This window comes from Danio aesculapii, chromosome 20 (genome assembly GCF_903798145.1).
Source record: "Danio aesculapii chromosome 20, fDanAes4.1, whole genome shotgun sequence".
NCBI lineage: Eukaryota > Metazoa > Chordata > Actinopteri > Cypriniformes > Danionidae > Danio > Danio aesculapii.
Window position 1 is genome coordinate 26,874,594 of NC_079454.1, and position 26,198 is coordinate 26,900,791.

Here is a 26,198-nt window from a genome sequence, read left to right on the forward strand (position 1 = left end):
GCGCTGTTGTATTTTGCACTGTCTGTATTTTGACAGAGCTTTTCACTCATTATAGTACACGTGCTGCTGCTGATGTGACAATAAAAGTGATTTAATTTGATTTAAGTTGTTATCATTTACATCAATTAATTAAAAACATGAAACTATAAATAAATCCTACAAATATAAAATACAAATAAATTTACAATTGTCCCCTTGTTTCTGTCAGTCATGTCACATTTACATTACATTTAATATAAAATGTGTACAATACATATTTAAGGCTATGACTCGGAAGTGACATCATTTGATGGAGGAGAAGCTGACCATGATCAGGGATGCGTTTTATCGCAGAATTGTATGATTTTATGATTGTTGTTGTATGATTTTTTGAGGACGACAAGCTTAAGTCAGGCCCTGTCACATTTTTTCTAAGTGAAAATGTACGGTTCTGATAGAATGTCCCTTAACAATAGACAAATCCCCCCAAAAAAGGACAGAAAGAAAGTATAAAGAAGGTTGAGGTTGACATCCATGACACACATTTATTCATCAAAACATTTATACATTTTTTAACAAAGATAATTAAGCTGTAGTCACTATTAGAATAAGAAGTACTAGCTAATAAATAAGTACGATTATCAAATAATAGTAACATAAAAATAAGTGCTAGTTTAAAAAAACTGAAAACAAATTTTTTTAAAATATATAATTTTTTTTAGTTTTTTTTTTTTACATGTAATCTGATAGGACAGTGAAGGACAGACAGGAAATGATTGGGAGCAAAAAAAAGGGGAAGGATCGGCATAGGACCTCAAGCCGGAAATCGAACTTGGGTTGCAATGAGCACCTTGGTGCTATATGTCGGCACACTTAACCACTAGGCTATTGATACCGATGAATACATTTTTTATAATAGTTTTTTTAAATTGGCAGATGTAAAAAAGGGTGTGTTCTTTAATTAGACAATTCATCCAAAATTCATCCAATTTTTTTTTTCTTTTTCTTTTTTTTTATTAGAGCTTAAAGAAGGTTTTATGCTTTAACAGTGGTCCTTTGTGATTCATAAAATACTAGTCAGTGGCTACTGGCACTTCGAGAGTAAAACAACACAAAGGCAAAACAACCCTAATAGCCTGAGTGGCTCCCAATGATATGTTGAGGCCTTTCTTATTAAATTAAATGATCAGTGTGTGCAAAAAAAAAAGCGAACACTGAACATTATCTATAACATTACTACCTTTACATATTCCTTAAAAAATAGTGAGTTAATCTAAAAATAAAATTCTGTTATTATAAGCCTAATTACTCATGTCAATCCCCTCAGACCTATGTTCATCTTCAGAACACAAATTAAGACCTTTTAGATGAAATTCAACAGCTCTCTCATCCTCCACAGACTGAGATGTTCAAAGTCCAGAAAAGGAACCAAAAACATTAAAAACATTTAATGTGTCTTCAGTGGTTCAACTGTAATCCAATGAAGCTCCAAAACCAGTTTTGTATGTCAAAAACTGTAAAAACAGCCATGTTTACTTATGTCTTCCATGTCAGATTAGGGTGTGTGTTTACTGCATCGTCTGGAGTGTGAGCTTCCTGATGTCAATTGACACATTTGAAAATGCAAACTTTGTTTACAGCATTGTTATATAGATAGCAGCATCCATAATAAGTTTTAAATGTGTTAAAAGAGTTAATAAATGATACAACATGAGTCCTCCATTGATATAGTGCAACATCGAGCCACTTTATTACATTTGTTTTGCCTGTATATTTTTTCCTCACATTAGCAGCTAAAATCTTATAATAGTCTACTAAAGACACTAAGTCTCTAAAGTTGGATGGTCTATATATTTGTTTATTTCATTCATTATCCCTTAAATCTTTATTTCATGCCATGCGACTACAAGACGCTTGTTGCCACCTTATCAGTGAATGAATCTGAATGTTTTTGTTTTGATCAACAGGTTCAAAAGAAATTAGTCACTGAAGTGAAGTACATCAAATAAAATGTTTCCTTCATCAAATAAAGTTTTCTAGTTAAATTTCCTGCTTTACTGTAAACTAAACTGTTATTTATTTATTTATTTATTTATTTATTTATTTATTTATCCATGTCAGGCAACAAAAACATCATCATTATTCCTAAATATCTGTGTTGTTCACTAAATGCTCGCCTTCTCATTCTTCTACGGAAATGAGGCGTCAGCTGGTGTGTCACATGATCACCGTCATGTGATTTGCATACAGGGGGAACGACCTGTTTAGATAGCTGTAGCCATCAGCAAGAAAGCCACATCTCAAGATATCTTGAGTGTCTGATGCTCGCGGCCAATCAGTCCCACACTCACGATGAAGTGGACAAAATATCACCTCTTTCTCGCCGGTCTGATGCTCACGACAGGCTCTCTAAACACTCTCTCCGCAAAGTAAGTAACGCGCACGCGCCAGATGCTGTTTGTTTACATAGGATTCCATACCGTATGGTATTCTTGTTTATCTTTTTTGCTTACTTTTATTAACCAAACATTTCTCTTTAACAAATAGCTGAAATTATTTTGTTTTCACGTTGTTTATTAAGCCGCACATGAGGTCCTTTTATTTTGTGATAATTTGTTAATGATTTTGTAACATCTGGAAGAGTAGGTTCAAAACCTGACATTTAATGTAACTTAAGCACAAATTAGATTAAACATCATCCCCCTTGACTTTACTTTTAGTCTTTAAACAGCATGACTAAAATTTGAGGACAAGATTATTAGACTCACGTGCAGTTGATCAGACGTGTCGTGACATGTTGAGGCTGCAAAATCAGCAATTCTGACAGTCTGAAATCACTTGTGACTATTAGTCAATAGTGCCATCACAGCATTATATGTCTTACAAGTAGAATTGGGTTGTACAGTGACTCAAGAAGATACTGCCAAAGTCTTGTAACTTGATACAGCTTTGTGTCTAAACAGAAGCTTAACGTTTCTAGGCAGAAGATATCGGATACCACATGTTATCCCATATCTGCTGAAAAGCTGTTGATGTGTCTGTGACCTCACACTTAAGTATACTCTTGATTTTTACAGTGTCCTAATCACTGTTCTTTATGTTTCTTAATGTATCTAGTAAAATCTATTAAACCAAACTGTTAAATCTAAAAATCTTTTTTATCTTCAGGCTTTATGTCAGTCATGCATGGTTGTAAAAATTGAGAGCAGTGCAAGTTTGTTACTTATTAATCTTACGGTGACTATCCCCTGTAAGACTAGTTATATTTCTAAAGATTTAGTTTACTCTAAAAATTCAGCAAAACTGTTTAATATCATTCCAAACCCATATGAAGTTTGTAGATGGAGATATTTTTAATAAATTCTGAGAGATTCCTCTTCTCTCAGTTAAAAGTATATTCACCCAGAATTCTGAGGCTTTCATAGAGAGTTAAAAAAATATCCATGAGCTGTTAAATCAAAGTCATCTGAAGACACATGATTGCTTAATAAGATGAAGAGGTTAAAACATTTAAAATATTTAAAGTCCTGCCTGGATTGAAGTTCCTTTTAATGTTGCAGTTTCAGAGTGTGTAAATGTTTATTGTAACAAAAAAATCAGAATTGAACATTATTTTTGTAATCAAATTATTATAGGTTTCTCAGACACAACCCTTATCTATCATTGTTAGATAAATTGATTAAACTGACCAAATTTGAAGGGGTAGTACACAAATAAATGAAAATTTCTCATCCTCAGCCTCTTCTTAATCCAAACCTGTTTGAGTTTCTTTCTTTGTTGAATTAAAAAGAAGATATTTCTTAGAATGTTGAAAACTGGCTATTGACTTCCACAGTATTTTACATTTATTTTTATAGAAGTCCAGTTTCCCCACATTCTTTATAGTATAATATTTTGTGTTCAGTAGAAAAAAAGGGTTTAAAAACCTCTTAAGGATGAGCAAGTTAAAATGTTTGGGTGAACTACCCCTTTAAGCTTTTGTTGATTTAATGTTCTCATCAATTTAAACGATTCATAGTTAAAGCATGTTACTACATATGAAGTCATGTTAAGATGAATTTGATCATCAGCGTATCTTTTTATCTTCTAGATGGGCTGATATGTTCTCTGCACCTGGCTGTCATGGCAGCCCAGATCATGACTTCTCTCACCCGTTTGTGCAGGTAATGAAAGTCATCCCACCAGCATACAACACACCATTCGCATCAAGCTTCCTCTCTGCAAACTTAGTTCTGAGGAAATGTAGAACTGAAAGTGTTACGTGTTAGTGAGAACTGAGAACTGTTTTTGAGATCGTTTCTGTCTCCTCGTATCACTTTTTTTCATTCTATATCCTTTTTCACTTAAGCACACTAACAGTAAACAACTTCATTCCCTTCCAGGCTGTGGGCATGTTTTTGGGAGAGCTGTCCTGCCTGGTGGTGTTCTACATTCTCCTATGTCACGACCGGCGCCGATCCGAGCCTTCTATGGATCCAGGCGAAAGTTTTAACCCACTAGTTTTCCTCCCTCCTGCTCTTTGTGACATGTTGGGAACATCCATCATGTATGTTGGTGAGTGTCCAACTTGAAAGATCATTTCAGTCGTTTTCAGTCAATCTGAGGTGAAATGATCTACTTGAAAGCTACAGATTTCTTGTATAATAGCTAAAGCATCCATTCTTATTCTTAGATTGGGTTAAAGAATTAGTAGAAATACTTTCACTCATAGGGTTCTGTCGAACACAAATAAGATATTTTGAAGAATGCTGGAAAGTGATGTACATTGACATCTATAATACTTTGGAGGTCAATGCTTTCCAACATTTTTAAAAATATCTTCTTTTGTGTTTTACAGACAAATGTAGGTCTGTGCTTTGTATTTTTAAGAAGCTTTCATTCCTGTCTTTTTGTCTGTCTCTAGCACTTAACATGACCAGCGCTTCCAGTTTCCAGATGTTGCGAGGAGCTGTGATCATCTTCACTGGCCTCCTGTCTGTAGCGTTTTTAGGACGCCGGCTGAAACCTAGCCAGTGGTTTGGGATACTAATCACCATCCTTGGTCTGGTGGTGGTTGGACTGGCTGACTTTGTAAGCGGCCATGGTGACGACTCCCATAAACTCAGTGAAATTATCACAGGTAACTGGTGTTGCTGAAAATATGTAGTCATAAAAAATGATGCAATTTGTCCACAAATTCTCACATGAGGATGTTTTTCTTCTAATTGATAACACTCTGCATCTTTATCTGTTTGGAATGTTGCAATGATTACCTATTGATCTTGTCTGCTAGGAGACCTTTTGATCATCATGGCTCAGATTATAGTTGCAGTTCAGATGGTCTTGGAGGAGAAGTTTGTTTACAAGCATAATGTGCATCCACTCAAGGCTGTTGGGACTGAAGGTAAAGTTTTTTTCATTTTCACATAAAGCCAATGACTAATTTGATCAAAGTAGATGGATAGCTTCAGTCATGAAAACAAGAATGAGTGAATTGCAGATGGTTTCACTCTTATCCTTCTGTAGGGTATTTAGAAAAATAGGTAAACAATATGTTTTTTTGCAAACTGTACATACACCATAAGCATTCTTATGCAGCAAATGATCAGAAATCTATGTGTTTTAATAGTAATGTATGTTTTAAGTATGGATGTGTGTAATTAACATTGTGGAGCAAAAAGTTTAAAGAATCACCAAGTTACTTTACCAGGGTTAAAGATGATATATTAAAAAATAAAAAATAAAAACCTAAAGGAAAATGGAAAAGCAGACCTCCTGGTTTTATCTTCAGAGCTTGATTGGTGCTACTTAATAATAATTTATAATAAGTTACAATACATATAAATTAGAAATTCAATAAAATAAAAAATAGAAGAAGCTCATCGGGGCTGCATTAACTTGATCAAAAGTAAAAATGGTGCTAAATATTACTACATTTAAAATACCTTTCAAATTTCATTTATTTTATTATTTCATTTATTACAGTAATGGCGAAGCTTTATTTTTAGCATTGTTACTCCAGTCTTCACAATCATTCCAAGATAAAAAAAAAACAGTTCTTATTATCAGTGTTGAAAACAATTGAGCTGCTTGATATTTTTGTGGAAATTGTGATGCATTATTTTAAGGATTATTCAGTAATAGAAAATTTTAAATAGTAGCTAGAAATGTCTTTACTGTCATTTCACTTTAATACATTTTAACAGGAAAAGGAAAACTGTTAACAATATCACATCAGCAATATATCAAATGATATATCAAATGAAGTATAGATTAATAAAAGAAACAATGTTGATTGATAGGTGTTGCTAGACCCTATTTTGGGAACTTTCATCTTAGCCACCCTTTGATTAAGATAGTCGACAATACAACATTAAAATATAATTTAAGTTCAAGAGTCATTAAGTTATAATGATATCAGGAAAAAAATCATTTAAATGTGTGTTTGTTACTGATAAAAAACTATAATCAGCCTATTTTCCATATTTAAATGTAGCAATCACTCAATCAATCAACATCTATCATCCATTGACTGATCTCTATCCCACAGTCTCTCTCTCTCTCTCTCTCTCTCTCTCTCTCTCATATTATTTGTTTATGCCTCCTGAACATATCACAATGTGATGTTTGTGTGTGGTATAATGTAAGGTTTGGTTTTAAGTGCATCATAAGCCCAAAGTCTCTCTCCATCTCTTCTTTATAGGTTTTTTTGGGTTTGTCATCCTCTCTCTCCTCCTGATCCCGATGTTCTTCATCCACGTGGGCAGTTTTGCAGATAACCCTCGTCAGGTCCTTGAAGACGCCCTTGACGCCTTCTGTCAGATTGGCCACAAACCTCTCATTTTGCTGGCACTTCTGGGCAACACCGTGAGCATCGCCTTCTTTAACTTCGCCGGCATCAGCGTGACCAAAGAGATCAGCGCCACCACTCGCATGGTGCTGGACAGTCTACGTACACTGGTCATCTGGGTCGTGAGTTTAGCACTGGGTTGGGAGAAATTCCAAGGCCTACAGATTCTAGGCTTTATTATTTTGCTCTTGGGTACAGCAGTGTACAATGGACTCCACAAGCCTTTGATGGCCAAAATGCCCTGCTTTGCTAGAGAGCAGATAACAGAAGAAGGAAACGTCCCAGAGAGAGAGAGACTGCTGGGTGGAGAAAAGGCCAATGAGGAGAACTAATAATAGACTTTGCACTCAATGCAATTTCTTAGTTTTAACAGTTATTTCCATTTTAAGTGAGAATCAGATTTTAGCATTTTTTTAAGTGTTTGAATCAACACTTGGGAGACATCACTACTTACTGCCTGATGCCTTTTTTTGTGGGCATGTTGTTATTGAAAGGGACAGCGATGCTTCGATTTTACAATAGTTTTATGTGAATTGTCACTTTTAAGAAAGGGATTAAAACCTTTTTTCTTGATTTATGATGCCAAATAACAGATAGAATAACTATATTTGAAAGCTGTTATTCCTGTGTTTTTATAGGTTTTAAAATGTACATTGGGCTGTTGTTGGGAGCACGCTGTTTCTCAAACATTATTTTTTAATTACATGTGAAACGGGTATCATCAAGAAAGTCTTCTGTTAGTCCATGTATTTTTGAAAATATGAAGAAATGCCAGTTAATATCAAAACGCAAGGTAGCTGAATCACAGAACTGTGTAGTTTTTACTGAACTGACATCTGTTTCATTTGATAAATCTTTCCTCTGCAAACATGCAAGTTCCTTACATCGTTAAAGGAAACATTTGTATGCTGTGGATGCATTTGTTTGTGGTAAATGAAATGAACAGCAAGAGAACAGATCTCAATGACTTCAATTTACATTCAAAGTGTTTGTCACATGATATATGTGTAACCAGCTTATCGTTTATGCCTGGGTTCATTCAAAGCTATATAAGCTGTAATGCCACATAAATATAAATGACCAAGTTAATGATATGGTTGTATTTTAACCTTAAACCTTTCATATACAGTGTACATTAAGAGACCATTCTCAGTTTCTGTGGAAAATTATGATTTATAGTTATGTGTTTGAATAAAACACATAGTTGCACACACCTTTTTTGTGGATTGTTGGGACATTTGTTTTTATACTGTACAAACTGTATTTTCTTTCGCCCTATCATATCCCTAAAACCAACCCTTACAGGAAACTATGAAAAAACAATCAATTATAAGCTTTTTGTGATAAAAGGGGACATCAGTAATGTCTTCGCTATTCATTCTCCTTGTAATACCCACGTTATTATACACATTTGTGTTCTGATATGTCACAAACACAGTTTTGTTCTGAAAATTACAGATTTTCTCCTAATTTAAAATCAAAATATTGTCATTTAGAACATTTTTGACATTAAATAAGAATGTGCCATGTTTTCTGGCACTTTATATTAATTTTAGACACAATGAAAATGTTTTAACTTGGTACAAATGTTCGATGAAATAACCCTGCTTTTTTTTTAAACCAAGAGTTGTCAAGAGCTCTATTAATTTTTTTCAATAGCTGTATATGCACAAATAATACCAGTAAGAATCATATCACAGTGACAATCAGTACAAATAATAATAATAAAAACATTACCATGAAGTTCCAGCTTTTAATGTGTTAACCAACAATCAGTATTACGTTTGTTACAGCATTTATTAATATTCGTTAATAATAAATATCTCTTTTCGTTTATATTAGTTTGGATCAACTAAATATTTGTAATTGGACGCTATCATTATCATTAAATGAATAAATCCTTTGGGATTGTTTTTCAGTTTTAGTCAATATTAAATAAGGTACTTAACAAATTGTACCCTACTGTGAATTTAATATATATATATATATATATATATATATATATATATATATATATATATATATATATATATATATATATAAATTAATTTGCTAAAGTAAAATCTATTCGACCAAATGTGACGTCACGTAGCGGTGCGCTCGCTCAGTCATCGCCGCCTTTGCCGCTGCCGTCAGGGAGAAGTGAAGCGAGGCAAATAACGTGAACTTCTACCTTTATTTTGTGTTTCGAAACGTTATGGGATTCTTTTGTCTAGCATTTCACAAAACCATGGCCTGTAGAACACAACAGGGTATTTTGAAGGCTACGGAAACATCTCGGAGCGCTGCTGCAGACAGAGGTAAACGTACACACCGGGCACCTGAATGAACGCGTGCTGACCGCTTAGCGAGCTAGTCCGCATTATTAGCGGGATTACAGCTGTCACAACATTGCCATACCGTGTGTAACCTGTCAACCGTATGTAACGATCCAGTAATAGCTAACGTTATGTGTTGCGGCGCCGATGTTGAGCTCGGCTAATTAGCTAGCGGCGTATCACTTCACTGCGCTGTTTTGTTCAGTGATTTGGCTGTGGCTGATGCTTTAGCTTTAGCTAGCTTGTGTCCTGTCTGTCTCCCTCTGTTTATCATCAGGGGATGCGGAAAGGACAGAGAAACCCTTATCCAAAATGTACAAAATAGCTGCAGTTCTCAGTGTAGCTTGTTGATGTTAGCATAAGCTTTAATTCTGTATGAGAGCCTGTAATAAAGACATATATAACAGGCCAGCTGCAGTCATCCTCATTAAAACAGTGCTGCATGCAGCTAACGTTAACGTTAGTATTGGCAGTTGGTTTTTAATGTTATCCATCAGGTCTGAGTCTTACTGATGGAAAACATAGTTTTGAACAGATTTTAGTATTTAAGCTTCAGTGAAACACAATAGGATTGGATCTTCTTAAAGTTAATAAGAACAAAAATTAATTATAATAAAAGGCAACAATATTATGCATTTTAAAATTGTAATGGACATTTTTATGTTTGTGATCAAATTTTAATTTAATTTTGATTTAAATTCGATTTGTATGTATACACCAGTTTGTTGTGCAAAGTAGGATTACATATGCATATATGAACCATAAACAAATTTTGTAGATTATAATTTTTTTTTTGCAACACCCCATTCAAATTTAAATAATATTATCTTTCTTTCCCTAAAGATGTTGGGGAATTATGCTCTCATTTTATTGAATAAAACTTTTTAATAAAACTGTTTTGTTTAAATGATCCAAAATATATAGTCTAATGTTCACCGAGAAAGGGATGAAAAACATTGTCTGGACTCATTTATGCTGTGCGCTAGGGCTACATGATATTGGAAAAATCTGATGCGATATGAATACAGTTTTACAAGATAGTTTGACTTTGATTTCTAGGGAGTCTAACAGTATTCAGATACAGAAATTGAATAACAAATTCAAAATTTGAATAACAAATAAAAAAAAGATTTTCTTACATTTTGTCTTGTTTTTAGTCTAAATATTAAAATAAATACTTAGTAAAAGTAAGTAATAATTTTGTTTTGTTTTCACCGTCAGACGAAATGTCACAATTAAGAGATTTACCTTAAAACAAGCTAAATTATCTGCCAGTGGAGTAAGTAAAATGATCAGATTTTAACTTTGAAATGTAGACAAATGTCAACCTTGCCATGAAAAATTTTTTTTCACTAAAATAGAGAAACTGTTTCTACAGTTTTTGTATTTTACAGTACTGTAAAAATACTCCTAAATGTAACTGTCAATGTTTCAAACTATTATATTTAATTTGCCAAAATCACACAAATGGCAATTTCACATCCATAACGGAAAAGTGTCACATCCATAACAACATTTTTTTTCTCATAAATGCAGAAATGTCAAATAAAATAAAATAAAATAAATCATTTTTGTTCTATAGTGAGCCGACTCATATCTGTTTGATTAGCATTGTTTCTTTCGGGTTGTGCAGTTTAATTCACAGAATATCTACAATGTATGTTGAGACTGTAAACTCGCAGACTTTTTGTCACATCCATAACGCATGTTTATATTCCTCATTTACAATAAAAATATTTTTTACAGATTAATATTTTTCTGCTCCTATTACTCTGTGGCTAGTTGTTTTGGAAAATATAAACAGATCTTTCAATATAATGTGAACATATACTTTCTTTGTGAATTTATGTTTGGAGATTTTACTGCAAATGTCACATCCATAACACTGGAATTGCTCATCTATCTATCCATCCGTCTATCCGTCTATCTATCTATCTATCTGTCTATCTATCTATCTATCTATCTATCTATCTATCTATCTATCTATCTATCTATCTATCTGTCTGTCTGTCTGTCTGTCTGTCTGTCTGTCTGTCTGTCTGTCTGTCTGTCTGTCTGTCTGTCTGTCTGTCTGTCTGTCTGTCTGTCTGTCTGTCTGTCTGTCTGTCTGTCTGTCTGTCTGTCTGTCTGTCTGTCTGTCTGTCTGTCTATCTATCTATCTATCTATCTATCTATCAAAGGGAAAAATAACAAATTATAGACATTTTTAAGTGAATGCCCGAATAAGCATTTGTATTATATTATAATAAATTTTACTTATTTAAATATTTTTATTTAATTATGCAGCACTATATTTATTACAATTAGTTTTTTTTTGTGTTTTAATGTATATAATGTATATTTATGTAACTAAATTATGTAATTAAATATAACAGCAATATTTATATTTGTTTGGTGGCATTATTAAATCAGATCACTTCATTGTCATTATATTTTGTACACAAGTGCAACAAACAGTGAACTCTTAAAAGCATGATTCACCATTTTTGTAGGAAATCGTTGACCGTTTGTAAGGCAAGGCAAGTTTATTTCTATAGCATATTTCATGCAAAATGGAAATTAAAAGTGCTTTACATAAACAAGAATAAAAGAAACAAGAAAATAAGAATGATTTCAAGAATTAAAAAGAATTAAAACAGATAAAAACAGATTAAAATGTGCTAAAACAGGTTATAAAAGAATGAAAAAGAAAAAAAAAGACATAATAGTGTGATCTGTCATGTGCATTTATAGATATTAATATTAAAATGCATGTATTTCTTAAGATAAATCGTATATTGTGCACAGGTCTATTGAAATGATAAATAAGTTACAGAAGCTTCTCAATATTCATTTAGTCTCAAGAACAAATGGCAGTGATTGCACTTCTCCCTATAGTTGACATCAAACAGAGCCAAGGCTCTCTGTCTTACAACCTAGTCTGCATACAAAATAATTAAGCTAGCATTTTGTGGTCTCTGGGATGTAGATTTAAAGATTATGTTTCCCCGAGTCACTGAATTGCAGATAAAGTGATTTTTATTCTAGCATCAGGCCTACTGTAAGCCTGTTCCTCAAGGATTTGACTGTATTTAGCTCCATCAGTTTTGCTGGCACTCTAGCCGTGGCAGTCCAAAAAAATCAGGACAGGTTCTTGTACAGATCTTGCATAATCTGCTTATAGTAGAACCTCAGGACAGGTCAGATTCATGTAGTCTTTAGTGCACTTATAGAGTACTGTATATGGATGCAGCCAATGCAATTGTCTATTATTAATGTCATGTTAGGCAGCCATTGCAAGCAATATCTGCAGGAAGTAAGGCTGCACAATATATAATTTCAGCATTGATTTAAGGGCTGTGTGTTCAAGTTTTCAAGTAAATTTAAATCACAATAAATTATACAATTTGTTGCTTTAACAAAGTTTAATTATGTTTAATTATTTCTAAAATGAACAGAAAACTTTTCAAAAATGTCCTATGACAAGAATGGGTGTTTGAATGTTGACTACTGCGTATAGTAGGGCTGCACAATATACTGTTTTAGCATCGATATCGCAATGTGAACATTTGCAAGAGTCACATTGCAGGGTATGCAATGTTGAGTCTGCATTGTAATTGATCATTTTTATGTGATTGAGGTTTGTGACTGTAATAAGCCTTTTAAAAGCATTTCTCATTGTACCATTAGTAATGATACATTTTTTTGAATTATTTTTATTTTTCAAGTGCTGTACCTGAATACTGTTACACTCAAAAAACCATAACACAGTTTATATAAACTGTATTTTTTTTCTTTGTTGTATTTATCCATGCTTTTTATTTGTTTATTAGATTTAATGCAGAATCATTCCAGTCAATCTAAAATGATAAGATCTTTCCAAGTAGAGATATTCATCTGGTGAAATGGTATAGATATCGCAGACAAACAAAAGTGCAGCCCTAGTGTATAGTTTTATTTCACATCTGATTATTTAATTTCTTTACCTCAATACTGTTAGACTCTTTAAGTTGCTTTGAACAATACATCACTGTTTATTTAATTTGTATCTTTGTTTTTAATTTATACTTATATTTTTAGTTAATACTATTGTATTAATTTATACTTGCTGCTTGTTTTTTATATTTTACGCAAATGCATTCTCTGTCAATGTAAAACCATGGATTCTTCTGAAATTATTGTTATTGATATCACCTTGTGAAATTCTACTCATATAGCAATATATAGCAAAAAATAATAATAATAATATAGAATTTTTCCAAGATCGAGCAGCCCTAGCAGGAAATCTTCCAAATGTCTGCATTATAGCCTTTAAGTTCAGTTGTAACCCTGCAGTTCAAAGGTGTCTCACAAAAAAAGATTCAAATTAATGTAATTATTAAATGCTTCTGGACTCCAGCTATCGCATAATGTGTAAGGATTTATAAACAAAATACAAATTTTGAAATTCATTAATAATAAAAACTAGTTATTATGGAGTAAATGTTTATTTAAATAAATTAAAAAATGTTATTTAAAATATATAATTGTTTTATTTCATTATTTTAACATTGTCATTTCAAGTTTCTGAATTATTTGTAATGTTATATGTATTATATTGCACATATATTGTTACACATATATTGTGCAGCCTTTTTATATTGCCTTTGGGAATGAGCGGCTTCAGTTCAGTCAAAAATGTTGAGAATCACTAAACTAAATGAATTATGTTCTCTAATCTGCTTGTGATTTTCAGTGAGGACCCGAACTCACTGATGTGAGGTGTAGTGCTTTTCTGAGTGTGCTCATCCACTCTTGAGCATCAGGATGAGTGGGACAGGAGAGCAGACTGATATCTTGGCTGTCGGGAGCATGGTCCGGGAGCGATGGAGAGTGGTGAGTTTTTTTTTTCTCCAATGCAGCTGAATTTATGAGGACAAGGCTTCAGGAGAATTCAGATACTTGCTGTTAGTCCTGTAGAGATTTTCTGATAGCTGTCAGATACATTTATGTTCACTTTTTGTGTCCAGACAAGGAGGTTTTTATTTTTTTTTATTTTTGAGCTCAGTCAAACGATACACTGCAGGTGTGTTGAGCAGTGCTGACATCAGCAAGGAAAATGGTACAGCATACTGACAAATAGTCACTAGACGCAGCAGTTTGTTTCATGACAGCAATGTCGTTTAGCGAGGACTTTTCTCAAAGGCAGTGTTTCATGCCTGAACAGCTGTTGTGCAACATTTATGCTACAATGCAAGTTTGAAAGGTGTCTACTTATCTGTTTGATTACAGGAGGGAGAATATAACATACGCTACTTATTAGTAATTGGGTTTTATTCAGGATGTATTAAATGTACAATTTGTTAATGAAAAAAAGCTGTTCATTGTTAGTTATTGTTAACTCGCATCACATTAACTAATGTTTACAATCACAACTTTGGATTTTAGTAAAAAAGGACCTTATCAGCTGCAAGCACTGCTGATAAAAATACTATTTTGAAATTATGGATTGAACCATCCTGATTATTATTATTGAACCTGATTATCATATTTTAGAGACATTGCCTTGCTGGAAGGTACAACTGTTAGGTTCAATGGCACAAAAGAGCTATCATTTACATCATTTGAATAAAATATTGATTAAAACATAGTGTACAAGTATTGTTCATTCTTAGTTCATGTTAGCAAATTCATTAACATAAACTAATGATGCCTGGTGAACATTCAGCTTTTTCATCTCAGAAATACATTTCTGAGAAAATGCCGCATTTTACATTTAAAAGAAAGTTCATTGATCATATTTCACAATTTTAATCTTTTTCTACTGTACTGTACCAAAAAAGCAGAGTATTTTGTTTTTGTTCCAGTGATTCATTACATTTATTTAGTTTATTTTTATTTTGTCATTTATTAAATAAATTTTGTTCCATTCTAGTTGAAGAAGATTGGTGGAGGTGGTTTTGGCGAGATTTATGAAGTGCTGGACCAGGTGAACCAGGTCAGTGTGGCACTGAAAGTGGAATCTGCCCAGCAACCAAAACAAGTCCTGAAGATGGAAGTAGCAGTTTTGAAAAGACTTCAGGGTAAAAATGATCACAGACATCTAAGATACTGCTATTTTGAGATTGCGTATTAAACAAATTCAAAAACACAAAATAAATGCACCCTGTGCTACTCTACAATCAGCAAAACATCAATTGCAAAAAACACATCGGCCTGTACATGTGCTTTTTCTTTACCAACTTATTTTCTAGGTAAAGACCATGTTTGTCGTTTTGTTGGCTGTGGACGCAATGACCGATTCAACTATGTAGTTATGGAGCTTCAGGTCAGATGACTTATTCTTATTTTTGAATTGATTGACGTTATCACAAGTACAACAACCCTGACTCCAGCGATGATTTCATTGAACTGCAGGGAAGGAACTTGGCCGACCTTCGACGCAACATGAGCCACGGCACCTTTACCGTTTCCACCACACTCAGGCTGGGCAGACAAATCTTAGAAGCCATCGAGAGCATCCACTCTGTGGGCTTCCTGCACAGAGACATCAAACCCGTAAGAATCTGCTCTCTTACAGACAGCCCTGCACCTAAAAACACTTCTGATGTTGACAACACTTCAAGCTCCATCTGGGCCTCATTATTTCTGTTTAGACTGTATGAACTAATCTTCAATCCCTTTCTTTTTCAAATAGTCCAACTTCGCAATGGGCCGACTTAACAGTACATGCCGAACCTGTTACATGCTAGATTTTGGGTTGGCACGCCAGTTTACAAACTCATGTCAAGAAGTCCGTCCAGTAAGTAATTACAGACATCAGTCTATGTTTTTAAGATGCTATCGTCATAAATTTGTGTTGCTTAAATACCTGTATTTCACCCAAAAAATGAAAATGTAGTCATCATTTACTCATTTTTCTGTTGTTCCAAAACGACGTGACTGGGGAATCTTTTTTTAAGTAACATAAAAAGAAATTTTGAGCAATTATTGAAGATTGTATTGACAGTGATTGGGGACTGCTTTGACCCCTGATTGATGACATTTTTAGATAGCCACAAAAAACATGAAGTTTTCATAAAAGTCTTCTGAAGTCTGCTTTGGATGAGTAATGAACTGAATTTAAAGATCAAGTTCATCCAAAAATTTTAATCAGCCTTCGTTTTTGGTGCACTGTTTGTTTGTTTGTTTGTTTGTTTGTTTGTAATGAATCAGTTGGTATAGTTTGCAAAAGCATTCATTTTTAATTCTTAAACTATAAATTTATCAAAAGTATGTATGTATGCTTGTATGTAGGTATGTACTGTATGTTGAGTGTACTACTGCTGTAATTCAGTTCCATGTGTTTACTTCTATTTGCACATTCTTGTTATTTTCCATAGCCACGTCCTGTGGCAGGATTCAGAGGGACCGTCCGTTATGCTTCCATTAATGCTCACAAGAATAAGGTAATTCTCTTTTCGTACACATATTCTTGTCAATGGCGGATGTCGGTCAGGTTCTTTGAAACAGAAGGTTATATTACTTATATTTCACTAAAATGCACATCTTTCATTTTCAAAGGAAATGGGTCGACATGATGACCTGTGGTCTTTATTTTATATGCTTGTGGAGTTCATGGTGGGTCAGCTACCATGGAGAAAAATCAAAGACAAAGTAAGTTCTGCTCAGATCATCATTTTTCATGGACAAGAGATCTGCTGGTGTTCTCAATATCTCCCTTTATCAATACAGGAACAAGTTGGAAATATGAAGGAGACATACAACCATCGCCTCTTGCTCAAGCACCTCCCAGATGAGTTTAGCGTTTTCTTTGATCATATCTCCAATCTGGACTACTACACTAAACCAGATTATCAGGTACTGAACTGAGCCTTTCTTGACTAGCGATATTTCTAGGTGTAATCATTGCTCACCTGTTCTCTCTTTGTGTTGTAGCTCCTGATGTCAGTCTTTGACAACAGTATGAAGAGTTACAATGTCGTGGAAAATGACCCATATGACTGGGAGAGACTGGATTCAGAGGACACACTTAATGTGGGAACTCTGGCAACCACAGCCCAGCAGTTGACTCGTCTCACACCTGCATATTTAGGGTAGATATCCACAATCTGCAGTTACTCGCTGGTGAATTGAATTGAAGATCTACATTGTTAAATGAATATGCTTCCTTCCAGTATGGCCAATGCCTCTGCAATCCCGGGTGATCTGCAGCGTGAGAACACAGAGGACGTCCTTCAGGGTGAGCGCCTCAGTGAGGCTGATAACTGCGCCCCCATCCCAACACAGCCAGCACTGGGAGCCGATGTCTGGGAGGATGTGGAGCACAGCCGTGACCGAAACCTCAACCACGTTCAGCCACAAATCAGAAAGGCATGATTCAGATGGAATTATGATGTTATTACTATTTGAGTGTGTTATTATCGTCACTAGCGTTGTTTTAAAACAGCATTGTCACCTAATTTATTATTATTTCTATTCTAATATCGATATATTCTGAAATCATTTAAATGTTGATTCAGATAATTATTTTTAAGGATTTTAACAGTAAAGGCCTCATTTATTAATAGGTTGTCCGAGAGAAAATTGTCTATTTGCTGTAAAACAGTACTGTCTATAATTACTGCAATGAAGAGTAGCACTGAAGAGGTGTGAACACAGCTATTTTTGGACCTGACCTTACTGAATATGCATTTTGTTGGAGTTTCCCTGGCAAATGCAACATTTATGGGAGAAGAATATTTAAATAATTAATGCAAAATGATTTGTTATTGTTTGCACTCCTCAGATTACAGGTATTTGCACCTTTATTAAACACCTAAAAAGCGTAAGGTTTCGCTTGAAATGACTGCAATTCAATTGTTGTTGCTGCAAGGCACCACAGAGAACGGAGATCATGTAGTATAAGGTAGAGGATTTTTTTCACATATCTGTATTTAGAATGCCAGAGGAAGACGTCATCCAAAAATATTGTTCATGTAATATTAGCACGATCTCAGTTTCCTCAGACAGTGTACAATCTGTTCTCTTGTGCCTGAACCATGCTGAGTGCATGGGTGCTGTCCAGCCCTGAAGTATTTCACCCTTGCATGTTAGAGGTTTTTATCATTGTCCTGTCGTCGCTTATATTAAACTTGTCTATTTTGTGAATATGCCTATTCTTTGGCCAACAACTAAATAAATAGTCCTAAATAAAATAAAACAAAGCTATACTTTTGTTCAATGTATGTACCATATAGCCACTTTCATTAAATAAATATTTTGTATAAAGTAGGCTAACTTTGACATGAAAATTTATTATTTTCGTAACTCCCCCTTACCCCCGGCAGCGAAAAATTAAATTGTGTCATGCCATAGTAGATCACCCACAGATTTTGACCCTCAGCTCTGCTTGTTTGCCACTATGCTTGTTTGTGCTGTGCTTATTGAGTTGGTTGATAAGTAAAATAGATGTTAGGACTTTGTTTTTTAATTTGTGCATTTTCTGTAAGTCCTCCGCAGAAATTTCCATGCCCATCTGTGCTGTTTTGGATTTGAGCTCTTGTGCAAATTGGGCCAGATTTACCAAATAGGGCAAAAGTCTGTTGTTACCTATACCCAGTGCCATCACCTTTTTGCCGACCCAGAGATTGTAGATATGTGTTCTAGTAGATGGAAAACCTGGTTCCTTTAAGTTAATCAGAAACATACTACACAACCAGTAATGTCTGATTCACAGACTAATGACACAACTTAACCCCTTGACAGATTTTTCATCGTTTTTTTATTTTGCAGGCAATTAAAAAACACAGCAGAAGCCCACCAATTTTTTAGACTCGCATAGTCTTGTCACTTCTCCAAGATGCTTATGAAGTTCTATTTGTGATTCAGGTGGCTAGTGAGGAGGAGCGAAGCAAAGAGGGCAACCAAAGCCCCAACAGTGGCTCCATCCAGGGCTCTCCCAGACGCGTGCGCTCCGAAACCTTGCTCATCGACCACATGGCTCCGCTGCTAAGACGGATTCGCCACAGTCAGAGCATGGGGCTGGATAAGAGACTGACTCCCGAACCCAAACCTACAATTGAACGCTTCCTTGAGGCCTAGTCAGTAAACAAAGTCCTCATAATCTTCATCAATGGGAATTGGACACTTGAGATGTCATAACCACTTTTCCTTTCTTTGTCTTATTAGTTTAGGAAAGCAACGTCCAGGTCTGCCCCAAGACAGGGCTGTCTGCCGGGTCGAGCAAGGCTCTTTGGAGGATGAGGAGGGGGCAGCAAGCAGTGGTTACGTTGCCGTGAACCTCAGCCCTGTCCCACAAGAGGGCGACTCGCAGGAGTGGGTCCTAGTGGAGCTTGAGGGTGGTAGCGGTTCAGCCGGCTCTAAACCAGATGAGGAGGAACGCTCAGGGATCTCGCCACGCTCCTCCAGCCCCCTCGCTCTCCCTCGTACCTGGTCTGATCCCCTGCCTCAGCGCACTAGCAACCTGAGCGGCACAGTTGATTTCCACACAGGTGTCTGCCACACTGGACCTCCATTTGCAAGACTTCCGGGTCTACCTGGAGTAATAGGCCTGTCTGGATTGAGAAGACTACCGACAATACAGCCTGCGACAATGGCACACCTTAACAGGACCCATCTGGAGCAGGTCAGTTTGTCATGTTGCATTGTGAAGTAGAATTATTGCATTTCTTTTAAACAAACGAGGTTACGCTGGGATAAACAAAGCTGCAGTTCTAAGATATGAAGTCACTACAGGTGACATGCTTCAGAAGAGTTTTACACTATAGATAAAGAGGACTTCAATTCGTAAATTATTTTGAGAGAAGAAAGATCTTCTTTGCAATGCGCTTGTTTTGTGTAGTTGCGCTCACTGTTTGTTTTTTTGTAATTAGGCTCAAAAAATCTTATCATGATTTTGTAATTTTATCCTATATATTTGTTATCAGCTTTCAAATAGAAAGAGTTATAGGTATCTGGCAAAAATTTCCGTAATGGTGCATCTCTATGTGATGTGAGCTCAAGTTCACTTCATGTTAAAAACTGTAAAAAAATAAAAATAAAACTGTAAAACATGTATGGAAAACATAATACATATTTATTTCAGGATTATTCAAAAGAGAATAAAGTAGAAAAATAACTCAAAACAACAAGATTTATTTGGTTCAATTTAATATGTTCATCCTAAATTACAGCAAGAGTTTGGTCACACTTTACAATAAGCTTTCATTAGTTAATCTATTTCACTAACATTAAGAATGAACAGCATTTATTAATAATAGTTCAACATTAATGCAAAATCCAAAGTTGTGCTTTTTTACAGTAGTTAATGCGCTGTGAGTTAACATGAACTTACAACAAATGACCTTTTCCTTAACTAAAGTTAACTATATGAATAAATATTGAAATAAATGTATCTTTTATTGTTAGTTCATGTTAGTAAATACATTAACAAAAGGAACCTTTTTGTAAAATGTTACCAAAGTTTATTCTAAAAAATCTTACAGACTCTGAATTTTGAATGGCAGCTTCATATTATTGGCTTCATAATAATTTTGAGTTAACGGTAATTTTAACATAATAATGTCATTTATTTGTCATTAAATGTGTCACAGAAAGTGTAGCAGCAAGCAGGGATCATTTATAGATGCACTGCAGTGCTTCCTCTGCAACATCACTGTCTCTCAGATTTTGGCTAGCCACTTGAATTTGTACTTTACTGTATATCAAAACACCAATAGACAAAAAATGAAGCTGACGTAAAGCCTGAAGCTCAGAACATTCTCAGTAGAGTTCAAAGTTCTTCCAAGCAGAGGAAGGAAAACACTAAGAAAAACAAATATATGAGTTTTCTTTTTCCTTTGCAGAGCTTCATTAATAATGTCCCGTCTCTAATGCTGTTCTCTTCACAGTCCTCCAGTGCAGCAGTACAGTCCGTTCAGCCTCAGAAGAAGACAGGAGACGACTTTCAGCCTAACAATCCATCAGGAACTGCGGAAAAGGAGCACAACCATGTGCCAGCAGTCAATTCACCCTCTAAAAGCCCTAACAAGCCAGATGAAAACATGATTTCTGTTAAGGCCTTTGATAAGGATGTGGAGAGCGACTCGGGCTGTCCTGACGGTGGACCTTCTTCAACCCCCAACCAGGGTGAGATGACAGGACACAGTGTTGATGTAGCTCCAGCTTCACCTCGTGAACTCTCTCCACGAGCCAGTCGCATCCCAGTCCGTGACCCGGACTCTCCGACCCGCAAGTGTTTTCCGGCTCCGCTTTCTCCATCTTTGTCACTGTCATGCGAGCACTTCCCCTCAGCACTGCTGCGTGACAAATTCACCTTCCCCACCGGTTCTCGAGGGTCAGACTGGCAGGTGGAGGAGCCGCTGTCTTTGTCCTCCTCCTCAGGACCTCTGTCGAGCAAGAGTAAAATACCAAGACCCATAAGCCCCACACTAATGACGGATCAGATCTCTGCTCGATTTATTCCTCGACCGCCACCAGGAAAACCACCTCTCCGCACTGGTGGAGAAAACAGGTGAGAGAAACAATGATCTTAAAAGTACTATCTTCATACTAGACCAAGTCAGAAGTTTCCCTGTGTTGTTGTTCTCATGAGCTGCACAGAAAACCTAAGAGACCAGTGCATTTCACAAACACTTTTAAAGCCTACTCTTTAGCCACAATCAGAAACATTAAACCACTGGAATCTGATTCACAAAGAACTGACTCTGATGAACCTGTTTTTAAGTGAATCCAAGACGCACCACATACATCATGGGTCTTAAACTCAATTCCTGGACGGGCCACAGCTCTGCACAGTTTAATCAAACACCCTAAACAAACAGCTGATTCAACTGATCCAGCTATTACGCAGGTGTGAGTTGGAGGTGGTTGGAGCTCCAATCTGCAGAGCTGTGGCCCTCCAGGAATTGAGTTTGAGACCACTGACATACAGGGTTCTGCATAAGCTAATCGCTCCTATAAGCTGGTAGATCGCTTGCATTAAGCAATCAGTGCTATAAGAATTAATGAACAAACAGCCACTTGTTTGCATTTTTTTTACAGAATCTAATACAAATAGAATGATCAGTGTTTTCTGACTCCTAAATAACTGACACTTATCAGTGTATCTGCGAGGTCTTAAAGTCTTAAATTTCAAAAACAAAATTTTCGGCCTTAGTCTTAAATTCTCTGAAATCTTGTAGGTCTTGAATCATTTTAAATGGTTCTTAGTTTTCCTTTGTTTATGTAATTCTACCCACTCAATCTGACATGCATCTGATCACCATCAACAACACATCTCAATAAAACGTCTAGCAAAACTAGTCATGTTGCAAAAAATGTATGTGTACAACTAATGTTTGCTTGTTTGATACATTATAAAAATATGTGGGTAAGAAATAACTAATAATATTTTTTTTTGTTTTCTGTTGGGCCATTAAAAAATCCTTAGCATTTAGCCCGATACAATTCTGAAATGTCATTCTTCATAGTCTTAAAAAGGTCTTAAAAAGCCTTAAATTTGACTTGGTGAGACCTGCAGAAACTAGGGCTGGGCAATTAATCGAAAAGTAATCGAAATTGGCATTCACACCCCTATAGTTAATCTAATTTTTCCATGTTCATTTTTTCAATTACTTTCCCTACTGCGTGTGGAGTCACATGATCCCGCTCTGTTAAGGCTACATTATACAGTACTTCTGCGTCAAACACACTGGTATGGTCTGGCGCAGGCTTCATGTGCATTAATCATGTACCAGAAAAAAGAAAAAAAGTGACTGTTGGTTTTAGGCAATGTGGGCTTTAATTTAATTTCAGTTGTTTATCGTTGATGTTCAATAAATAATCATAGATAATAGTGTGTGTTTCCTTCAATTCTTTTAAAATCAAGTAATACACCCTTCATTTAAAAAATCTCTCACTTGTGATATGTGAGCATATTTACTGTAGGCTACAAAACTTGTTAAGTAAATAAATAAAATAATCATTCATTAATGGTAATCGAGTTAAAATGTTCAATTAATCAAGGTTTTGATTTTAGGCCAAATTGCCCAGCCCTAGCAGAAACCCTGCTTATAAAAGTAGTTTTTTTGGTCAACCCAAATCGTACACCTTGGCTAGTTAAGTCAGATTCACGAACTAATGACTCTGTTGTTTTAAGTGACTCAAAGACATGAGGTTCAGAATTAAATTACTAAGTTAAATTATGAACAGGCTTCTCTAAGTGAATCAAAATCAAGGGCGTAGCCTGATTTACAAACAAATCACTTTTCTGAATCGTCTCTTAGTGAATCAAAAATGTATTTTTGAAGTCAGATTAGGGTCCACATGGGATGCAGCGTTGAATCTGAGTACAGATATGGATGGAGACATGGTTATTGGGTCAGGTCGACCATGGGCTATTCACAGCTGATCCCAGACCTGTAGAGCTGACCCCTCAGACGCATATACACGGCAAGAGAACAATCTGTTTTAAAAGCTCCAGGTTGTTTCGTTGTATCCTCAGCTGTCTTATCAAAACTGGTATAATCAACATTCAGGCTGCCATATTCCCACAACGCAGAGTCTATCTAGCATAAAAAAGAAAATCCCTTGAAACAGAATTAACACATAATAAAAAATCTAAATAGTTTTAGACAGTATTAACACGTAACAATACAAACAGGAAAACAGATGTTTCCAGTCAACAGGCCCTTCAGTTCCACTAAGGAGGTCTCTATGACCTCTGACCTGGTTTGGTGGCTCCTGAAAATAGAGTTACAAAGAGAGAGAGGCAAATACACTGAACATTCTTACATTAAGCAATGTGTTAACTTTATTCATTAGTCAAAATCATTTCAAGTTTAAATACTGTTTCAAATAATCATATTAATAAAGTCATGAGATAAAGGATGATAAAATAGGATAAACGTTGATCCTTGCTGAGATGGATTGGAAGACAGAAAATCAAATCCATCACTGCATATCTGTATATAAACATTTGAAAGAAAAAAACATGCTTTTCTGCTCCCTTCACAAACTCAAATATAGCTTTTTTTAAACAATTTTCATCGATCAATCTGAAACACTGTCTTCATTTATTTATTTTTTTTGATGTGTAAACAAAATGGACTTCATCTTTTACAGTATGCATTTGATGTATCAATATGATCTATTCAGACGCAGACGTTACCGCATTCGTGCCAGCAGCACCGGCGACACGGACCTCCTTGACAACCTGTCTCAACTGATGCAGGAGCGAGGTGGACTGACCGTCAGCTCGTCCCGCTGCCAGAGGACCACCGCTTGCTCTCTGCAGCGCTCGCTGAGCTCCTCTCCTTCTCGTTTTGAAGGTGCTCACAGCCAATCGCCAAGCAGCTGCTCCGCCTCCCCCCCTCCAAGAATCAGTGACTTGCGAGTAAACCACGCCTCTGGCTTCTGCTCCAGAGTCAGAGCCGGCAGTGCTGAGAACAAAACCACCCCCAAAATGAGCAAATAAACAGAAAAGTGTGTAAAGAGAAACGTCCAGCGGTTTTAAAAGTAGCTTTTAACGTCTCCTGAAGAACTGTAGCCTTTTTACAAGTGGTGTTTTGATGAGTAGAGAGGTAAAAGGTTTTGCCGGTTGGTTGTGATGTTCTTGAAAGTATCATGTTTTGGAGATTTTAGGGAAACGTTAAGTATTAAAGAGATATTTCACTCAAAAATGAACATTTGCTGTTACTTTACTCATCATGGTGGAGATTTTCAGCTAAAAAACATGGTGCTTAATGATTCATATATATATATATATTGAAAAAGCATACAGGCAAAACAAAACTAATGTTACCAAAACTACATTTTAACTTTTTAATTCTCTTTCTAATCCACTGCTTGTAATTTCTCTTCATAAAACCGCTGTGGATTGGTTTTTATTATGCCTATATGTCTGTTTGTTTTTGACTCTCAAGGTACTTGAAGCTGTTGACTAAAATTTTATGAATCAACAAGGACCTACATTTTCTTTTAAGTTAAAAATCGTTCAAGTTTTCCTGACGGACCAGATGAACTGAGTGAGTAAAACAACAACAAATGTTCATATTTCAGTGAACTATAATTCCTTAAACATGCTGAAATCTTCCAGTGACGCTGTGTATCTTTATATCTAAAAAGAGCTGATTTCACTTCATCTTTTTTTTATTCAATATAGTTTGTGCCATACTGTGTTTTATTTTCATGTATATATGTTTTTGTTCCTATATATACATTTTTTAAATATAGTTTTTTTTTTTAATACCAATTTTGCATAATCTGACTTCCTCGTTGTCTTATTTTAAACACTATCATTCAATCACTAATGTTTGAAATGTGAAAACAATGAGGCGGCACGTAGTACCTCATTGTATTCTATCAAACAGATGCATGTTACTTGTTTTGCAGGCACTTCACATCTTTAGCCTCATGTTTTTCCCCCAACAAGTGTTGAAATGCTCTTTTCAGCTAACGCAGGGGTGTGAAATTCAATTCCTGGAGAGCCACAGCCCTGCAGAGTTTAGTTCCAGCCTTGCTTCAACACACCTATCTGTAGGTATCAAACCTAAAGCACTCAATTAGTTTGATCAGGCGTGTTTAATTAGGGTTGCAACTAAACTGTGCAGAGCTGCGGCCCTCCAGGAACTGAGTGCACCTGTGAGCTAATGGCTATCTATACACTATAATATCATTCATGTATAGATACACCTGGTCCAAGCAAGCATGTGTAAATATGTATTTCAGGGAATGTATGTACTGTAAACTGTATCATCTATAGAATGTATTTATTTATTTATTGGATGTGGTTACGTACCTGACGATGTAGCTTTATTACCCGCTACTGAGGGAATTCGCCATCACATTAAGGGTCCTTGCAGTTGCCAAGTATAATCTCCTCCATGCCTGCAATATCATACTAACAACCCCTGTAAATAGTCATAACGTCGACAAGAAACTTACTGATTTATTCCAGTGAAATGCTACGGACCCTTCTAGGAACTCTTCATTCAGACACTATAGTCCCATTACTATATTACTTGAACACATCAGCAAGATGTCTGTTTGATACGTTGGCTGTTTCGGACTCGATTTGGGATTGAATTCTCTCTTGTTGTATTTGTTGAAAGCATTAGGCCGATGTACAAAGA

At 35.6% G+C, this 26,198-nt stretch overlaps 2 protein-coding genes across 2 annotated transcripts in view; both read left to right on the top strand.

The window, feature by feature from the left end:
* The first annotated feature begins 2,213 nt into the window (after window positions 1-2,213).
* On the top strand, window positions 2,214-8,021 carry slc35f6 (solute carrier family 35 member F6). Its single transcript, XM_056481182.1, has 6 exons — window positions 2,214-2,408; window positions 4,070-4,142; window positions 4,362-4,533; window positions 4,883-5,098; window positions 5,252-5,362; window positions 6,662-8,021. The coding sequence occupies exons 1-6, from the start codon at window positions 2,332-2,334 to the stop codon at window positions 7,138-7,140; spliced, it is 1,128 nt and encodes a 375-aa protein (XP_056337157.1). The 5' UTR covers window positions 2,214-2,331; the 3' UTR covers window positions 7,141-8,021.
* An 891-nt stretch (window positions 8,022-8,912) lies between these two features.
* Window positions 8,913-26,198, top strand: part of ttbk2b (tau tubulin kinase 2b) — a 17,607-nt gene continuing 321 nt past the window's right edge. The window contains exons 1-15 of the mRNA XM_056481429.1: window positions 8,913-9,108; window positions 13,841-13,980; window positions 15,020-15,167; window positions 15,339-15,412; window positions 15,502-15,642; window positions 15,782-15,886; window positions 16,467-16,532; window positions 16,648-16,740; window positions 16,819-16,944; window positions 17,023-17,180; window positions 17,262-17,457; window positions 18,955-19,166; window positions 19,255-19,711; window positions 20,976-21,598; window positions 24,223-26,198. The exon at window positions 24,223-26,198 is cut by the window's right edge and continues 321 nt beyond it. Of these exons, the coding sequence (XP_056337404.1) occupies window positions 13,912-13,980; window positions 15,020-15,167; window positions 15,339-15,412; window positions 15,502-15,642; window positions 15,782-15,886; window positions 16,467-16,532; window positions 16,648-16,740; window positions 16,819-16,944; window positions 17,023-17,180; window positions 17,262-17,457; window positions 18,955-19,166; window positions 19,255-19,711; window positions 20,976-21,598; window positions 24,223-24,541 (2,787 nt within the window). The 5' untranslated portion in view covers window positions 8,913-9,108; window positions 13,841-13,911 and the 3' untranslated portion in view covers window positions 24,542-26,198. The remainder of the gene's footprint in view (window positions 9,109-13,840; window positions 13,981-15,019; window positions 15,168-15,338; window positions 15,413-15,501; window positions 15,643-15,781; window positions 15,887-16,466; window positions 16,533-16,647; window positions 16,741-16,818; window positions 16,945-17,022; window positions 17,181-17,261; window positions 17,458-18,954; window positions 19,167-19,254; window positions 19,712-20,975; window positions 21,599-24,222) is intronic.

Bases quoted from the DNA above. Each gene is read 5' to 3' on its own strand.
- slc35f6 (XM_056481182.1), top strand. From the start codon at position 2,332: ATGAAGTGGACAAAATATCACCTCTTTCTCGCCGGTCTGATGCTCACG. The intron at 5,099-5,251 runs GTAACTGGTGTT...CTTGTCTGCTAG, and splicing joins ACTCAGTGAAATTATCACAG to GAGACCTTTTGATCATCATG. The intron at 5,363-6,661 runs GTAAAGTTTTTT...TCTTCTTTATAG, and splicing joins CAAGGCTGTTGGGACTGAAG to GTTTTTTTGGGTTTGTCATC.